The sequence below is a fragment of the Brachionichthys hirsutus genome, chromosome 8, assembly GCF_040956055.1.
Source record: "Brachionichthys hirsutus isolate HB-005 chromosome 8, CSIRO-AGI_Bhir_v1, whole genome shotgun sequence".
Classification (NCBI taxonomy): domain Eukaryota; kingdom Metazoa; phylum Chordata; class Actinopteri; order Lophiiformes; family Brachionichthyidae; genus Brachionichthys; species Brachionichthys hirsutus.
Window position 1 is genome coordinate 2,405,961 of NC_090904.1, and position 19,961 is coordinate 2,425,921.

Here is a 19,961-nt window from a genome sequence, read left to right on the forward strand (position 1 = left end):
TAGCCGAATTATGTTGGGTAGACCAACTTCTCAAGTCTCTACAACGTACGGTCACGCGATATTTCGATTTCAAATGTTTGGGACATTTCTGGTGTTATTCCAGAAACGGCCACAGGAGGGCGAACGCGGCCGCTTCAGTGAGCGTCTGAAGTTGACAATAAGCATAAATATGCACACAAACAAATGTCTTAACAACTTGTAACTTGGCACACTTATAGATGACGTATGTGGCTGGAACTGACGTGACGGAAAAGTGGGTGTGACTTATATTTGGTGCTTCGTAACGCTCCACACATTTCCAATGGTTTGACAGGTCTTCAATACAGACAGCCTGGCTGTTGGAGGACAGTAGAATGCAGCTTCATTATCTGGTTGCTATAACCAGGTCAGAGTGAATGAAAGAGATGTCTGTAGGCAGCCTGTTCCAAAACCTGCAGGTGGCTTTCAGCATCAAGTCAGAGAGGTCAGTTAATGTCAATTATAAGACACTTCCACAAAACGAGTATGGCCATTTTATGGAAACAGGCGACGTTCCCGACACCGCCCGTAAAGTTACGGATATGTATTTATCTATAACACCAGAACAGAACGCTGCTCTTGAACCTTACAGTTTAAGAACAGCGACTTCCGGGTTGTTGTGGGCAGAGCACGTTTCAGCTGGGGGGTGAACCATCTTGACTGTAAGGCTTCGTCTTTGTGTTGGTCTCGGTCGAGGCTCGCGCGCTGCCCCGGCCAGAAAGCGCGGTGACGGCATCACGTCTCGACAGGGTAAGAACGTGTCCCGCGTCTTTGTGCCCGTCGCTGAACTGCGGGGAATTCATTAGCGACACGTTTTGCCTTCGCTGGCGTGTTTGCGACAGGAAGTTCGCGGTAATGTTTTTCTGAGGACTTCCGGGACCTTATTTGTGCTGCATTGTATTTCCGAGTCAGTAATTCCAGGTTATGACTGAGTTGTTGTTTTTGTGTAACTCTTGGTAAATGGTAAAATGTGGTTCCATCTCTCGTTCAGGCGACGACTCACTTTTCAGTGTCTGCGTATTAAAGCACCCGAAACAGAAGTTGCTGCATTAGTGTCTGTTCTGTGTTTGTTTTGCTTGTTTTGCTTGTCGTAAAGTAGCGGCGGCATAAAAACAACAACCCAGAAAGTTACCGATGTAACTACGGCTCTGTGAATCCCGGATGAGTCGCTCGGACTAAGTATTCATCAATTTAAGCTAGTATATAGACATCTGGTTTACTCACAATATTCAAATAGAGGGTCTTGAAGGTAAATCTGTTACTTGTATCAGTACTTATTGTTTCCATTACCATTGTTGGTATATGTTTATTACCATTGTTGGTATTTGTGTATTATTAATGTTGGCATGACTGTTTAAACAGTCATCTGTTACCTGTGGTAACACCATAATGAATATATATATATATATTATATATATATATATATATATATATAATTTTGTAATTTGCCGTAATTAATTTCATCCGATGTTTTGTTGTATTTTTCAAAATCATACAGTGCATATAGTTGTTGTTGATATGATTTGGAGCTTGAAATAGAGGAACTTGTTATGTTTATACATTATGATGAATAGGGGTGGGATTAAATAAGTTTTCTTCTTCCCACTCCCTTTCAGGCTGAATTGACATATTACTTCTTACTTATTGTTTAAATGTGGCACGGTTTGTTTTGTTTTGTTTGCTTTTGTCATTGTCTGAAATAAATAAATACCTAACCTAACCTAACCTTCTGTGGCGTAGCTTGAACATTCAAGTCATAAATAAAACACTTGTTTCACTTTGGACTTGGACTAGAGCAACAGGAAATATTAAACACGAATATTTAAAATAAAATCACGAGGTTTTTGTCATCGACTTCAAAATACTTCCACACACCGCAGACGTACTCAGACTAGCTTCAAGCTGCTTCCGTGTTTTGTCCCGCTTGACGTCACTCCAACCAATAGTGTCACAGGAAGTGATGCCACGCCGCACGCACTGCCGTTTCTGTCGGGGTAGAGGGCTCGCTCTGTGCCACTGCGTAACTCCAGATCTGATAAAAAGTCATGAAAATAGCGATCCATATATATCCAGAGTTCTGATCGGGAGGGAACGTCTGATTCCGATCGAGTCTGCAAGCTCGTGATCGGGCCCGATTTCCGATCTCGAGATCAGACTCTGTGTCTAAATGTCAACTCGGTTTGTTGAGAGCGCATTAATCTTAGGGGGGGAGACGACATGAATGATGTCACCAGTTAAAACATCTGCGGACAGACAGTATCTACGAACATGAAGTATTTGAGAAGATTAATGTCAGATTATTTGTTACCAGTTGGCAAAATGTAAGTGATTTGTCATCACGCATATTGCGGGAGCATCTTTTCATTCATTTTAAGAGAAAACATCTTCAGCTTTATTGCCAAATGTTTCTGATCTGTGCGAGACATCAACTCTGTTGTTCTTGCAGGCAGACATTTACTATATTCTGTTACATCAAGGCTGGTTGGTCTTTATTGTGTGTCATTTAAAATCCTACGCTGTAAAATTCAAGCCAAATGTTAATTAAATATTGGTAGATATCTTGCATCAGTGTAAATTGTTGATTAGTTAATGTGCAAAAACAGCTCCTGAGTGATTGATTAACAATGCAACCGCTTGGTTTACTCTAACGTTACTCATTTACCTCGATGCCGATCATGAGTTTGCCGCAGGGCACCTTGACAACAGCAGGAACAGGTAAGCTCCTGTTCTCTGTCTGGGCCTTGGCTAAGAACTCCTTCTAGGCAAGCCTCCATCCGCCACCTGTTTAGAACATGAAACCTAAAGGTTGTAGTCGGAGAGTAACTCAAGACCTGGCGGTTGACATTTGATGGTATGTCGGAGTAAAACGTGTGAAACATGAATGACTTAAGTTGTTTTCACACCTGACCAAGTGGATTCGGTTCGCTTTGGGAGCTGAAAGTCACGACGTTGTTGCATTTATCACTTTTCTACTTTCACGATGTGTTTTCTAAAGCGCACCGAACCTTCTGAGCAGCATCACGTGGCTGAAAGGGGCGCATCTTCTACTCGAGATGCACCGCGTATAGCGTTACTATGTACCTTTGGTCCGGTGAGCTTTCACACCGCATATGAACCGAACCAGGGTTCCCTTGCAAGCAAACCCGAGACCCACGTTTCCAGAGTTCGCTTGTTTTGGGCCGTGCCAGAGTTCGTATGAGCTTTCACACCTGCCCAAACGAAGCGGACCATCCGAGGAAACGAACTCTGGTCCGTTTAAAGCGGACCAAAGAGCGGCAGCTTGAAAGTGATTTTTCCTGCATGTAAGAAGTGCAAGATTTTGTATTTATTTGAATGACTAAAAATAGAACAAAGACGAGCAGACATTCCCTGGTTTAGTTTATCAACCCTACTCTGGCGTAGGGGGAAGCCGATTGCCTGGGAAAGTAGTTGTATTTTATTCTTTGTTAACACTACTTTATCGGGGAGTTTTCTGCAAAGGAAACGACTGTGTGCTGTGGAAGGGGAAGTGAGGTCAGGAGCTTCAACAAGGGACCATCTTGTCTTATCTGTGGCCTTCAGGCAGAAACATGAAGGACTAAACAAATAAAGTGTTTGAGCTGGAGGGGCTTGTATCTGCTTTTATGAATGTCTGTGCTGAGTCATCATCTCTGTCTGTTTGCTGTTCATGCGGTTCATGAACTTGCACTCTTTACACAAGCACATTCTCTACATGGTGCTTGGTTTAAGACCTCAAGGAGGATGCATGCTATATTTACAATGTGCTCAACTGGTTTTCATGCATGTGACGTTATAGAATTGCTCAACAGTAGTGCGAGAGGTAGTGCTGTGTTTACGTTTGGCATAGTGTTGTCTATGGAATGTGTTTCCAACTCCAGTGAGATTCACAAAAAGGCTGAACGCTCCAATGGCGGAAGCGGGAAGCTCTGTTTTTTTAGATCCTATCCTCTCATATAATCAATTTTTCTCTCTTTTCTACTTTTCCTCTCATCCTGTCCTCGTGTTTCTCCTTGCAGATAAACTATGTGACACCAATCACTGTCAGACAAACAGAGGACTGAATACCAAAAACAAACGTGCGTCAGTTATTCTTGGAGGAATGCTCCAGCGCTACAAATAATGGTTCACAGGATCCGTGACGAATCACTGACGCATGGTTGTGGTTTTATAGCCGCGCTCAAGAGGATGTGCCTTCACATAGTTCCCAAGAATCGTGGGATTCTGACCACTCGTACGCCGACATGTTTTCAGGAACATTTAATGGGACACAACGGGGTCATAATTTGAGCGTCGTTTTGTGTTTACGATCATCTCTTTGATTCCACTTAGCACGACTCCTGGAGTCAACAGGAAGTATTGGGTAGGCCGCATTTTCTAGCACTTCTAGCAGTGTGGCAAGTTGTGGCTTGTTAAAGACTTCCTGAAGAGGTGAAGTCTTGCTTCTCTGAATCAGGCACAGACACATTTCCTGAGAACGTCTGTTTGTCACCAGGTGTCATTAACAGGAAAGGGAAGGCTATTCTATCACCAAACAGGGATTTGGTTAAGGGAAGGGGAGGATCAAGCTGTGGCAACAGACCCATCTGCACAAACCCCCAATGCCAGGAAAGTGTTCAACATCAACGTGTGTGTGTGTGTGTGTGTGTGTGTGTGTGTGTGTGTGTGTGTGTGCGTGCGTGTGTGTGTGTGTGTGTGTGACAACACTGTGGTCTCTGCCTTTCGATAATGCAGAGCACAGGAATATGTTTGGTAAACTTCAGTTTAAAAATGCAGTGTGAGTGTGTCCCTGTGTCAAATATCAATACTCGGCGCATTTTTGCTCTCAGCTATAGGTCACGGGTAGTTTGTATCTATTTGAAAGCGTCCTCAGTAGAACTAATGCCCCCCCCCGTCCCTGTCCCTGCAGAGAGAGAGACAGACAAGGAGGGATTGTCTCTGCTTCTGTCATCACATTAGCCTCCATCTTTTGTCCCAACAGCCCCTTTGTAAGCCCTAATGTGACTTGGCTGGCTGGGTACTGTACTGACTTTAATAGCATTTGAAAACACAGATGAATAGTTTATCGGCATCTTTTCTCATAAAGAACATGATATAACAGGAATCTGTTGCTATTCTCTTTTTGTGGGAACCTTTCTTTCATGAATTTTTACATGAAGCAAGTGGGAAATAAAATAAAGCACAGGGCTTGTGTCTTAAGCAGAGGGAGAGAGACGGAGACTACTCTTCTAAAATATGATTGCGTTTGAATTCATTGGTGTAATTTACGACATGAGGTGGAGCAGATAGTGTTGTTTGATCTGTGTCTATGAAGCTGGCAGACAGCTGCTGCCCTACAGGATCAGAATGGAAACAAGCTGCAATCAGGCCTCGTCTTTCAGCTTTGAGACCTTTGTTATATGAACATTTTGTTCTAATTCATTAGATATTATTTACTACTAAGACTATTAATCAACTGATGATTCAGCTATATCTGTTCACTGGTCTTGACTTACCGTATATATGACTGATGTGGACAAACGACATCAGAAAACATTCTGATCTTGTTGGCGAATGTCTTAAAACATGTGCAACCAATTCTTGAATGATAGAAAATGCCACATTTAATGTATTTGGATACAGGAATGATGCAGCTTTTATTGTCATTGTCATCACAGTACTATGGAGGACCAAAACTGCCACCATTAAAAATAAATATATATGGGGAAAAACAGTTAATATGAAAAAAACAATATTCCAAAATGTATAATATATGTGGAAATAAATCCGAAAATAAATAGAATTAAAAATCAATAAAAAATTAAAGCTCTCTGCTCTTGTATATTTTTTTCTTAATCTAATTTCAGGATTTAACCATGGAGCTTGCCTTTTTTCCCCCTTTTTTTTTCATTAGTTGTTTTTTATATACTGTATATATAATTTGTATTTATTTTTTTTTCAAATATGTCTTTAAATTGTCTTCTGTAAATGATGATTGATGCAGACCTATCTTTGCATGTACAAAGTGTTGTTTCAAGATTCTTGCTGGTTTTATACTTGTGTTCAGGGAGCCTGAACATGAGGGGTTAAACTTGAAAAGATTCAACTGTCATTCCTATCAGGTAACGGTTGCCACTAGCAGCCACTACAAGCAGGTAGTGGGAGGAGGGTATGTTTTCTGGACCCCTCCCCCGGCTATACTGTGTCCTATGCAGCACACTGTGTTTGAGTTACGGCTGTACGGTTGTCTTCCTCCCTAGAACTATGTGAAAACCACATTGGACAATGCAATCACAGGCGCACACGATCAAACCCAGTCTCAGTCATGCAAGTCCCCTAAGTCAGTGCTCCTTCCTGTTTTTCATCTGTTCCGGGTTCTCTCGTGTTTTCAGTCAAGGCTAAAGGAGGAAGTCTAGAAAAAAGTTTGCCAAGGAATAGCTGCAAAACTGTTCATGAGGAAGTGAGGGAGCCACAGGAAGCTAACACCAGGACATTAAGGAGGAGGTTTTTGTTGGTGTTGTGCCATTTATCCCCGGGGGGTATCTGTTTTCACCATGGGGGCTGTGGGAGGTTTTGGGGAAAGGACTTTTTGGAACAGAGGGAATGAATGTTTCAGCGAAGAAGCTCCAACAAGCCAAACCAAAACACCTTCCTGATGGATTTTAAAGAAAGACCTGACACTGAAGCCTCGGACACTGTTCAGCAATAGAGCACACGCGATCACTCGCTCGCTCACACACGACTGGAGGAGGAGGAACATGGAAATACTGAGAGAGTCTTGTCTCCATTTAACTTTTCAGATGTCCACTTATAAGAGAGCCACTCTGGATGAGGAGGACCTGGTGGACTCCACCAGTGACGACATCTACCCATCATCCCCTATGCAGGTAAACATGCAGCAATACTCTGAGCAAAGCATAAACCCGTGGGCTAACCCTGATATGCTATCATTACGCATGATATAGGAGGGAGGCAAGGCAAGGGCCTTAGCGTTTCACACCACACAGAAAATATTGGCAAGAAAATATCTAGTCTTTCCGGTAAAATGACAGCTTGCGTGTTTTTTCTTTAATCACAGCTGGAGCATCTGATTTCATTTAATCGTGAGTGCTGGTTTTTAAAATGTTTAACTGCTTGCAGTCAAAATGGGGAAAGTCATTTCGTGGCACAATCAAATCATTTTAAAACACTATGAGAATTGATTAGCTTGATATTACAGTAAATCATAAACGTGGTCATAATGTTGTGGTAGATAACACAGATTTGGTTTACATTGTGGAGCTCAAATCCACATGTTTTCTGCTTGCACCAGTGCTGTCATAGGCCAGCACTGGGGGCGTAACCTCCTATGACACACTGAGCTCCTCTCTCTCTATCTGGTTATTCATGTTATAAATATATATCAGCAATCTCTCTCTCTCTTCCCTGTAGTCTTGTGCTTGCTCTCCCTCTGTTTGTCCCTCTTTCTGTCCCTGTCTGCAGGTCCTTCTGTCTGTGGTGCTGCAGAACCTGGACCTGTGACCGTCAACACTGATGCCCATGTTGCTAGCATTAGCATTTATAGTTTTATATAGCAGCCTGTAAAGTGTCTTGAGATAACTTTGTTATGATCTGTCACTATATAAATAACATTTAATTTAATTTCATTTTATTTTGAGGAGCTGTTTCTATAGAAAACAAACAACACTGTTTCAGTCAGCAAGATAATATATTTAATAGCATATTAATGGGTTTCAAAACTTATTTTAAAGTATTTTTAAATCTACTAAGTGTGATTTGATTTGCTGGATTAAATAAAGGTTATTCTCTGTGTTTCTGTATATGTGCGCAGGTGACTCTTCTGCATGGACGTGGTCCCACATGTTGGCCAGACAGGACTCAGAAGGAGAGGAGGCTGCTGTTTTTATTGTGTGTGGTGTCTGTGGGCCTGTTTGTGTGTCTCATCACAACTGGCGTCTTCTACAAACAGAGTGAGTTCACAGTTCATCAAATCAAAACCAACTTCTGCGGAAAAAAGAGGAAATGAAATGTTTACATGCTTTTTGCAAAAAGTTGGATGAGAAAATTGGATTTAACATTAAAGCGCACAAACTCAATGTATCATATTTGTTAATCCATGTAAAAACCCAATTGTGGAAATTGAAATTCACTGTTTTACAGGGGATTCATGTTATAATGTTTGCGTTGAGGCTAGCGTTGAGGCTAGCAAAAGGAGCAGCATTGTGTCTCTGTCGATCTAGAGAAAACCTGTCAGGGTGCCCAGGGAGGAACTATTCCTCTTTTTCTGATTCAATCCCCCATCCGTGGAAAAATTGCCCAGCATGAAACCAGTCCGTGGAAGGAAAAGGGAAAAAGGTCCTTTGGAGAGGACGGATGCATTTCTCTCTGCTGCTGCCCTCCGTCTGCCTGCTGCAATCTCTGTCTCGTCTCATCTGTCTGTCTGCTGACTTTTCTTCTTGGACCCGCTGCCTGCTGCGCTACCGATGAATAAAACCATGGAATTGATTAGTTGGTCGGTTAGTGCGATTGATCAAATATTTTCACCGAAGCACGGCAACCAGGGGGAGCCGACCTGCCCAGATAGGACCTTTGGGGCAGGCTACACAAGGGCCTGGGACAAGTGAAGGGTAGAGGACATAGATATTTGGCTCATTGGTGAGGGGTCATCTGCGAATTGGGCTGGGGGTTGCCCTGGTGTGCCGGAGTGTCTCCAAGACGGTGGCTTTCGCTGTTGATCCCTTCTTGATAAATTGACCATGGATCTAAAAGTGCTTTTCGGGGCTTCGGGAGACCAGATCGAGGAACTGCCCGATCCGTGGAAGAACGGCAGAGACTGGATATCATCTTGTGCCAGCAGGCAGGACTGTTTCGACAGATTGCCGGACGTGGCAAAGACTTGGAGGCACTGAAGTCTCTCCTTCTCTCCCGAAATGTGGATTTACTGAGGACCAAGTGCCTAATTGGATCAAGACAAATGAATCTGTTGTTGGATAAAATTGGAATTATTTTATGCTCTCCTCCCCCTTCCTTCCCCCCATCAGAGAGTGCACCACGCAGCTGGACTTATCTGTCTCTTTAGCCATAACATCTTTCCAAAGCACAGGTTGCTGTGTTTTGTTCTTATCGAACTCTACACACAAGAACTGAGAAGAACTGACGCACACACACAAACACACACACACTCCTCCCTCTATGGCTCGTCTGCCCTGTCTGGCCCTGTTCACCCTCTGGGCTGTCTGAGACTGCTCCCCTTCCCCCACCACCCATGGTCCCAGCTTCCCAGGACCGGCCTGGATCCTTATCATCTTGAAAGAAATTCCCGCACGTTCCCAGTGCTGCATTGTCATCCCAATATATGTGTGTTTTGATGTGTTTGTTTGGTTGTAACTGCTTTCTGTAATTTCCTAAAGTCGCATAGATGCCTATTAGTGTGTATGAGCCTGAATTTCCTTTTGGGATTAATGGCATATTCTGAATCTGAGTGTACAGTAAATTACATCCCTCATGTCCGACTTACGTCCATTCTGGCTTCAGGCGGTCGGAACCGATCTCGGTCGGAGCTCGGATAGTACCTGCATATAAGAGTAAACTATCTGTTGTCTTTTTTTCTTGCAGCTCACCCGGGCTTGTGCCTAACAGAACCATGCATCACCGTAGCTAGTGCAGTCATGGGAGCCCTCGACCATTCCGTAGACCCCTGCCACAACTTCTACAACTTTGCCTGTGGGGGCTGGGTGAAGAACAACCCTCTCCCTGAGGGAAAGTCCCGCTGGGGGCCTTTTAGCCAACTCTGGGAGCGCAACATGCTTGAAATGAAACATTTGTTAGGTACAATTTCTTGCCACCTGCATTTACCATAGACTTACCCTGGTCTCTCTTCCCAGCTCATTTTCCAGAGCTTCGAGATGCTTGTTTTCCAGTCACACTTTATCTTTTGTCTGTCCCGGCAGAAAACAAAACAATGAAAGGTCTGAGTCAGGCTGAGGAAAAGGCCCAGCGATATTATCAGGCCTGCATGAATGAGGCCAAAATTGAGGAATTGGGGCCAAAGCCCCTCCAGGAGCTAATCAGCCACGTATGTTTCTTTCCCAAACATTTGTCAGTCAGTCTTGTTTATGGAGCCAATTTTCTTTTATTTTTGTCTGACTGAGTGTCTGTCTACACACTGTTTCAGGTAGGGGGATGGGCTCTTACTGGACCCTGGGACAAAGACAACTTTCAGGAGGTCTTACGTTTGGTATCTGCCAACTATCACACATCCCCCTTTTTCACAGTGTTCGTCAGCACTGATTCCAAAAATTCGAGCAGTAACATCATCCAGGTAAGGCCGGATCCTATTAATCTGTGTTAAAATTATTCTTGACACTCATTATAACAGTGGTCTTTGGTTTCACACTTGACAAGTGAGACCTAGGTAGTCTTTCTTCTTTAGGATTCCATGAGACCATAACAAATGATATCGAAAGTATCTGCTGGGGGTTTTTTTTAAACCTGTGTGCTGGTAACAGGAATAAAAATTAAAGGGTTGAGTGTTGAGATGAAAAGTGAATTGAAAGTCAGAGGATGTTTCTCTTGATTCCAGGTGGATCAGTCCAGCCTGGGACTGCCTTCACGGGATTACTACCTGAACAAAACAGCAAATGACAAGGTAGTGTTTATCTCATTGCACTAGTTTCATGGTCTGCATGCATTGTTGAAAAATAGTTTTGAGAAATTCTAATACAGTGGAACCTCGGTTCTCCAACAAAGAATGGAGTTTAAAATGCCTCGGAAGTCGAACGGATTTTCGGAATTCGAAACACACGAGTGGAGCCGAGGTGAACCGAAGATACACAAACGAAGGCGGAGTCTAGTCGAGTAGGTTCAGTTTGAGTAGATCTGTCGTAGGAGAGAGACCTTTGTGCACCTTAGAGTCATGGCTCGAAACAAAGGTAGCAGTAAGACGGAGACCTTGCAAAGGAAAGAGGAAAGTAGTGAGAACGATTGTCGAATTAAAGAAGGAAATTATGCACAAATATGAAAATGGCGTCCGTGTCTGGGATCTTGCTGCAGTACGGTGTGGAGAAATCAAAGATTTTGACTTTTCTTAAGAAAGCTGAGCTGAGGTTCCACTGTAATTGAAACACAAATCTACTTTGAAATCATTTTACAAAATATCCAGAAGCTCACTGTGTACTTGTATCTCAGCCTCAGGGCAAATACTCTGCATAGCAGCTTGTATTTGCATAGTTTAGGATTCTTCTCCAAATTGAGGATTTGAACACACATGCTGTGTGTTAAAATTCAATTCAACCCACCCCACATCCCCATACGCCTCACTGAGTGTGTTTCTGTATGGCCTTTGCAGTATCTGACCGCTTACCTCAACTTCCTGGTGGAATTGGGGGTTCTCTTGGGTGGCTCAAAGGAGATGTCTCAGATCCTGATGGAAGAGATTGTGGAGTTTGAAACTACTCTGGCGAACATTACTGTCCCCCAGGAGGAGAGGAGAGACGAGGAGCTCATCTACCACAAGATGGAAGCCAAGGATCTGACAGTAAGTGCCCCGTCATTTCATTTACTAAATAGACAAGATCAACACTCAACAGTCATTAAATGAAGATTTGTTATCAATGTGTCTGTCTCTCCATATACATTCATCTCTATGCTCCACGTGCACTAAGACTGTACAACTACTCACTGGGGAGGAGGGGGGCAACAGGGGGCATACAGAGCATACAGGGCTTGGGGTGGGACAGACAGACACACAGTCGGACTAATAAAAAAGGATCATACCCTAACGTATACATAAAACTCGTGCAATAACAAATCCAACTGTTATTTAATCATTTAATATTCCATGTGATACTTGTGTATAACTGAAACATTTATATTGTATATCCTTGTCCTTTTTTTCTTGAACCTGTTTTTTGTACTGTGTTGAGTCCAGAGAAACTCAATTTCCGAAGGACTCCGTCTGTATGGCTAAATGAAGTGTATCGTATCATATGCGTCTTTCAGACTCTGGTTCCTGCAGTGGACTGGATGCCATACCTCACAGAAGTCTTTGCTCCTGTGTCACTGAATGAGTCTGAGCCAGTGGTTGTTTATGCCACAGAGTACCTCCAGAAAGTTTCTGATCTCATAACTAAAACAAATAAAAGGTCAGATACACTTCCTGGTTTTATACCAAATAAATGCTGTTTTCATTCGTCTACTGAAAGGCATTTGGCATTCAGGCAGTGATTGACTTTGATATGTCCTTTTCAGCCTACTCAACAACTACATGATAATGAAGGTCGTGAGGAAGATGGTGTTCATTTTAGACCAGAGGTTCCAGGATGCTGAGCAGCACTTCCTCGAGGTCATGTACGGAACCAAGAAGGTGAGCGATTATATGTACCGGTAGGCCTTTTGCAGTCATGCCAACAATTTACCTGTTGACAGATTTACATTCTGATAATGCATTTTAACATATGTGAAGTGAAGAATACAGCCTTAAGCAAACAATGAAATGTTTTTTATTTGTGTGTTATAATCATTTGAACTGCTAGTGAAACTTCTGGAATCCAGGAAGTGTTATAAAGTCTGGCGCCAATGCCAAACACTAATACTGTAGTTAAGCACAGAATGTTACCTTTACAACATCAAGATCTTCTTTCTCAAACTTTATGGAAACGGTAAAGTTCAATCACATAATTGAGATAAGATATACTATATCTGTTGATCAGCTACATTTACAAAGAATTGATTAAAACCACTCACCACATCCTCCATATTATTTATGGTCTTGTCATTTTCAATGCAGTACATTTTGACATGTCCAGCACAGCTGTTAGTAGTACAGGTACAGATAGTAAAGAGGGAGAGATGGATCTGTACAGGCTGGACAGACAGAGAGACAGAGATGGGAAGGATGTTCAGCATGTTAGTGATGAAGAGTAGAGACGGGAAGGATGTTCAGCATGTTAGAGTGATGAAGAGTAGAGACGGGAAGGATGGTCAGCATGTTGGAGTGAAGAACGGTAGAGATGAAGGTGTTGGCAGAGGCCAGTAGTGTGTAGGAAGATGGAAGAAGTATTTAGAGGAATTAATGAAGGAGGAAAATGAGAGAGAACAAAGGGGAATGGAGGAGAAGTGTTCTGGTGCCCATTTTCAAGAAGAAGGGAGACGTACAGAGTTGTGGAAACTATAGAGGGATAAAGCTGATGAGTCATACGATGAAGTTATGGGAAAAGGTGCTTGAGGTTAGATGCTCTCATTGTCTTACCTCCCGCAGCACACGTCACCTGCAGAATGATACAGATCCACCTACGTTCTTAGCCACATTCATTCTCAGAGAAACAGGAAGTGACTATGTGATCAAAGAAAATGGGTCAAACCACAATGACACTGATCATTCTTTACAGCAGTGCAAAAGAGTGAGATGACGTGTCTTTCGTTAACACGTCTTTGTGTTCGTTTGATGCTAGAGCTGCATGCCACGGTGGCAGCTGTGTGTCAGCGACACAGACAGCACTCTGGGCTTTGCCCTCGGAGCCATGTTTGTCAAAGACACATTTGCAGAAGACAGCAAGGCCATTGTAAGCACTTCCAAGTCCTCCTACAAGAATAGATGCTTCCCACCGTGTGAGATGATGCAGCACTTAATGGCATTTGTCCACGTGTCCGTCAGGCAGAAGATATGGTTTCAGATATCAAATGGGCATTTGAAGACAGCCTGGAATATGTGAGCTGGATGGACTCGGAGACTAAAAAAGCTGCAAAAGAAAAGGTGTGATTAAGATGCCGTGTATTTCTTTCCCATCTTCTTTTGTTTGCTGAAGTGTCTAGTAAATACAGCGTTTCCATTTGGTGTTAACACATTTTTCAATTGTATTTGTCTCAGGCTGACGCAATATACAACATGGTCGGTTATCCGGAGTTCATCATGAATGCCACAAAACTGGACAAAGTGTTCAATGATGTAGGTAAATGTCCTTACTGACTCATCAGACGTCTCTTTTGTCTCACTAAAACTGAGCTTTGAATGTTTTCCTATTACTTCTGATTGCTCTTCCTTTTAGTTTGAGGTGGTGTCAGACCTCTACTTCCAAAATGTCATGCAATACTACAACTTCTCAGCCAGAGTGACTGCAGACCAGCTAAGAAAAACTCCCAACAGAAACCAGTGAGTCATTTCCCTATTCCCGACCACCCTGCTGGACAGAGGGAGGTCCTACACTCTGAGAAAACATTCCATTTATGCTGACAGAGCAGAATGCTGCTGCGATCCTCATTGGTCCCCGAGCGTTCAAGCGACCTCTGTCCCCTAAATCCACAACCCCCAGCCACACCTGGATGCATCTCAGCAGAGCAGCTCACCGTTTGGATGCAAATGACTCCAGGGGATTTGTTAGTCAGGTTTCGTGACTGCCGGGGAGCATTAGCATTCATAAAGGAAATGCTTGTACTCCTGAGGAGTCTGGTTGCCTTGGTGGTTTCGGTCCCTTCTTTGTTTCTTTGTTTTCTGCTCCAACAAGAGTATAAGGGTGCTTTCACACTGCACCAAGAGCACTCGGTTCCTTTGGGAGCAAATTCTTGCATTTATAATTAGTTGAAAGGTCTGCTTTCACACTGTGATTTCTTCACAAAACGAACTTTCGGAGCAGCGTCGCGTGGCTGAAAAGGGCACTAAATCCAGTTGACTCTTCTGTTTTGCTAGTCATGATGTCAATTGATCCTTGTCTCTAATTCGGCTAGAATTGGGAATAGGAGAAAAACGTGTTCCTATTCCATGTAGTTTGACGTTAATGTCAGCCTTGTTTGGTGATGCCTTGTTCCTTGATCGTGCAGATGGAGCATGACCCCTCCCACTGTGAATGCATATTACAATCCAACCAAGAATGAGATGGTCCTCCCAGCAGGAATTCTCCAGGCTCCATTCTACAGTCATTCGTGGCCTAAGTAAGGTATTCAGGGATTTAGGTTTACTGAAACATTTCACATTGAAAGAAAACAAGTTTGCAGTTTTCTCCGGTGCAAAAATTTGTCATTTTGCTCTCTAGAATACCGTGTGTGTGTGTATTTTTGTTTTTGTTCAATTTCATGCTATTCAAATTACATTCAGATGTTGGAGCTCCCAAGTCAAATGAATAACTAGCTAAGAGTATGGAGCGCACAAGCCTCCGCCAAGGCACAATAAATAAAGTTAAAAATCTAGATTGTGATCTGGATCATCATCAAAAGTTTAGAAATTGTTCTTATTATCTTTATACACCAACCATGAACAGTATAAGTGAATCAGAGTTAATGTGTAACTAATGTGTAACGCGTGATCGCATCCACGTACTCGCAGCGTAATGATTTACTACCTGTAAAACAGCTACTACTACGACTACTGTACTTTCGGCTTGTCCCGTGAAGTGTCGCTCCAATTAGTATTTAAGAACATTAAGTGTGCTCCATTTCTTGTGAGGTGTTAAATAGAAAATAAGAATAAGAATATTTGCCTCTTAATATTCTCTGTGTATCATCATAAATGCCCTCGCGTGCCAGTCGTAATGCGCACGACCCCTGTTCTGAAGTATCAACTATTGCCTTCTGTCAATGTGCTTACTGTAGTAGTAGCTATAGCGGACTAAGTGTCCCACAATGCTTTGCAACTACGGGTCGCAGAGTCCACCGTGTCCCGTGTCCTCATTATACACTTACATGCGAAAAAATTATTTAATTTCAGGGCTCTTAACTTTGGAGGAATTGGAGTCGTCATGGGACACGAACTGACTCATGCTTTTGATGACCAAGGTTGGTAAACTGTTTTCTTTTTTAAGCGATTTCCATTTCATAGAATGAGGGCGAGCATTCTGAAATGCCTTTGATGATGATGATGATGATGATGTCGTCAGTATGAAATGACAGCATTTCCCCATGCTGTCATTTAAAGGGAGGGAGTACGACAAAGATGGAAACTTGCGTCCTTGGTGGAAGAACTCTTCTGTGGAGGCGTTTAAGAAGCAGACCCAGTGCATGGTGGAGCAGTATGGAAATTATAGCATCAACAAGGAGCCTTTGAACGGAAGACACACTCTGGGAGAGAACATAGCCGACAACGGTGGACTTAAAGCTGCCTACAAGGTCTGACGTTAGACAGGAAGCATAAATAGCCTGAGTGAAATGGCTTTCTGCCACTGAGCTAGATTGGCAGAGGGGATCGTTACCTCCGCCGAGGTGAGGGGGGGGAGGGTATGAAATCACCGGCGCTGGTTTGTTTGTTTGTCTGTCTGTTAGCAACATAACTCAACTATATACGGGCGGATCTTGATGAACTTTTACGCAAATATTTAGAATGTTACCAGGAAAAGATTATTACATTTTGGTGATGATCCAGAAGAGATCCTGGATTATGCATCTCGGAGAACTGCTGGATGGACCTTGATGGGGAAAAAAAATCTGAAGATGGGTCTTTACAATTTACATCGCATCAAATTAATCCGGATACCTGTCTGGATACAAAAATATCCAGAATTTCCCATTTGCCTATAATGGAGGCTTTTTCAAAAAAATCATATCTTGTAAAATCTGCATTCAATTGACTCGCCAACAATCAGTCATAAAGGGGTCCGATATGAACCATCATGCAAAATCTCTTCTGGATTTGATCCAGAATCAGATCAGGAAAAAATATTACATTTAGAATTGAAACCCCCATTTAAGGATTCAAATCTTAAATTAAGAATACACAACTCTGATTCACTTTGACGTTTCATGTATAAAGATACCAAGAACAATCTAGGACCTTCTGCTGATGATCCAGATCACCATGTGGACGGTGTAGATCCAGTTAGGAGGAGAATGAGCTGCTTTTCTAGTTTAGATTATTATGGAAAGGTCCTGCCACTCTCATGTTTCCTGTAGCAACATTCTCAGATTACATACATTAGCATGTCTGTTAATGCTATTCATTAATCTGCATTGGGAAATGCAGCTTGTTTAGTTTACAGTGAGGCCTGAACATGTAACAGGTGCTTATGAGCGGCCTTCTCAGCCTCAGCCTACTTCTTAGTATGCACACATTCTTTCCATCCAGTGAAAGGTCACAGCACAAGCTATGAAGATGAGCTAATACATGGAAATGAAAGGAGCCTGCACCACCGTCCTAGAGCATGTTAGCCAGTGGCTCTGTTGTTTCTTTTTGTGAACAAATGTGTGTGTGTGTAACGTAATTTGTTGAATCGATAGGCTTATGTGAACTGGATCAAAAAGAACGGTGAGGAGGACATGCTGCCAGCACTGGGAATGACGAACCATCAGCTGTTTTTTGTTGGATTTGCTCAGGTTTGTTGAGCTTGTATTAATATTTTACCCACTTGTAAATGATACTTCTATTTTTATTGTATTTATTTTGATTTCCAGCTAACCATTTTTAGTTAAATACTCTGCAATCAATCATAATTTGTGTCTGATGTGCTGATGACACGTAGAACGATTTGGCCTTTTATAGGTAGCAACACATGAATGTGCAACAGGGAAAAGGTCAAATGAATGAAGCTTAATTATAATAAAATGCAATTTAATGATATATGTATTTAATGACAACAAATCAATGAATGAAGTCAGACCAAGTTTTTTATTTATTATAATTCTCCATTAAAATCAGCTATACGTTTTGTAGGCCTTCGCGGATGAATGAATTCCTCACTTTGTGCTTATCCTTTATGTTTGTGCAGGTGTGGTGCTCAGTCAGGACACCAGAAAGCTCCCACGAGGGCGTCATCACAGATCCCCACAGTCCACCACGATTCCGAGTTATTGGTGCCATCTCCAATTCGCACGCGTTTTCTCAGCACTTTAACTGTAAAGCAGATGCTCCCATGAATCCCAAGCATAAGTGTGAGCTCTGGTGATGCCCTTTAGCTCAGTGCTGTTTCTCATCAAGGAGAAAGATGGACAATGGGAGAAGACTCTCGATAAGGGAGCGCAAGAACCACTGGCACTCTGACTTGATGCATTTCAGACTGCTTCAGGATTAATGGGACTTCTCTGTGTGGAAATGTGCAGCTTTCATCTTCTCTCCAATGACTCTGGATTTCACTATGCTTTTTCCCGACTTTTGAACACTGGAAATTCAGCAAATGGTTACGCAGAATATGGGAACCACTCAGGTTTTAGAAATGGTTTGTCACAGAAAGTGAGAAATAAATGTTTTTTATCTTCTTGTAACTTGTCACTGTTTGTATCTGCACCAGTTTACTTAAAATTTAGATCACTTATGGCTGCTCAGTTTTATATTATATAAGGGAACAAGGGACCTGCAAGAACTTCGGCCTCATGGAAGAAAAATGTATGATAGACAATTTTAAACCCATTTATTAGAAGAAGAAAAAAGTATGAACAAGTTAACATTTTGTCTTTGAACCATTATCAGAAACATTTTGTACAGTTAAGTCAAGCTGTTACATTTTATAGAGCAGGGGTATCCAACTAAAACTTAAAGAGGTCCAGTTAGAGAAAATGTCTTGAAGCAAAGGTCCAGAAGATCATATGGTCTAACTATTTAGTGTGATATATATTTAAGGAGCCTCATTGTATCATTGTGTCTGCATATAATCAATACCTGACTGTCAAATCAAGTGGATTCAGTACAATACAAAACCTTTTTGATAAGATTTATTTTCACGTAACATAAAACTGAACATATATGTATGACTGCAGATAATAATGTTCTCTCTAACTATATAAAAGTAGAGCTGAATTTCAAAATCAGAGAAAATAAAGAAAATGTCAAAATTGTGCATGTTCAAATAAACTGTTTAATTTTAGAAAAATAAAATAAAACAAGTTGACGAGCTGCGCTCGTCAACTTGTCGTCTTCTGCGTTGCAAAAGCAATAGCCCCTTACGCCTAGGATAGGCGCTCGGGCCTAATGAATGAAATCTTTAATTTCCCTTTTACTGTTACATATCTTGACTTACGGTAATAGTCTCAAACCAATTTTACAGATAATAAAAAACACATCTTAACAGTTGAACATCGGAATAAGTGTTTTCATGCGCCCTGATCGGATCATCAATCGGTATAAAGCACCCCTCTCGATCGGGATAGACTCTTGATTGGGTCAGACTAATCTGATTTGGGTGTGTACATGAAGCATTTTCAAAGCATTGATCATTTTCTTCACTCACATTCGCTGTTTTTGTGTGTAAGTTTGTGACAAAATATTAGTAAAATCAACATTAAAACATTTTTTCTCTCCTGTTCTCTTCACTTGTTGCTTGTCTGGTTTCTTTCACGCTCACGTTTTAGTTGAGTGGAAACGCTTGACCCACGACCCACTGAATCTCATTGCGTCACAGCACAAACATCCAGATGTGAAGCAGTCAGAAGCACAATAGGTGGCGCCATAACACACAGGTCTACCAGCAGACTACGGGCGGAGAACGTCATTGTTCTGATTATTATAAACTAGAAAATACATTTAGTAGAAATATTTATGGCATTTCATGTAATTGAGATTTTTCTTTAGTTGGATTGATTTTCCTGTAGTTAGCAGGAGTACATGGAGTTGAAAATAGAAAACCCACAAAATAAAGATTTGAATTAGTTTGATTGCAGAGTTGGTTAGCCGAACGAATCCGTAAATCGCCGACAGTTGCCGAGTCGTCTGTCCTGCCCGGACTGCTGGAAGCGGCCGCAGCGCCATGTTGGCGGAGTTTCTCGTCTCTGTGAGGAAAAAAATGATCGAAAACACACTTGTCGAAGAGCAACGGTAGATCACCGAAGGACGCTGAAGTTCGAGGCGATTGTTGGTTTCGTAGGAAGAAAACTGATCCGGATCCGCAGAGGCTCCGGACGGTCAAGGGAGGCTAAAGCTCCCCCCGTCCCCATGAATAGCGCCGCTGATCCGTACAGCGACTTTCCATGAAAAAAGACGTCCGTCTCGCCCTCCGAGCTTCGTTATCCCTGTTTGGTGAAGGGATTTGGGGCCTGCTTCGAGAATCTGCTACGCT

The 19,961-nt window shown here is 42.3% G+C and overlaps 1 protein-coding gene across 1 annotated transcript; it reads left to right on the forward strand.

Moving 5' to 3' along the window:
- Positions 1–6,752: 6,752 nt before the first annotated feature.
- On the forward strand, positions 6,753–19,216 carry ece1 (endothelin converting enzyme 1). Its single transcript, XM_068742132.1, has 18 exons — positions 6,753–6,881; positions 7,826–7,964; positions 9,610–9,822; positions 9,945–10,069; positions 10,169–10,315; positions 10,577–10,642; positions 11,342–11,530; positions 11,995–12,137; positions 12,244–12,358; positions 13,446–13,556; positions 13,649–13,747; positions 13,862–13,939; positions 14,040–14,143; positions 14,809–14,919; positions 15,692–15,759; positions 15,899–16,089; positions 17,194–17,289; positions 17,682–19,216. The coding sequence occupies exons 1-18, from the start codon at positions 6,753–6,755 to the stop codon at positions 17,856–17,858; spliced, it is 2,301 nt and encodes a 766-aa protein (XP_068598233.1). The 3' UTR covers positions 17,859–19,216.
- Positions 19,217–19,961: the final 745 nt, after the last annotated feature.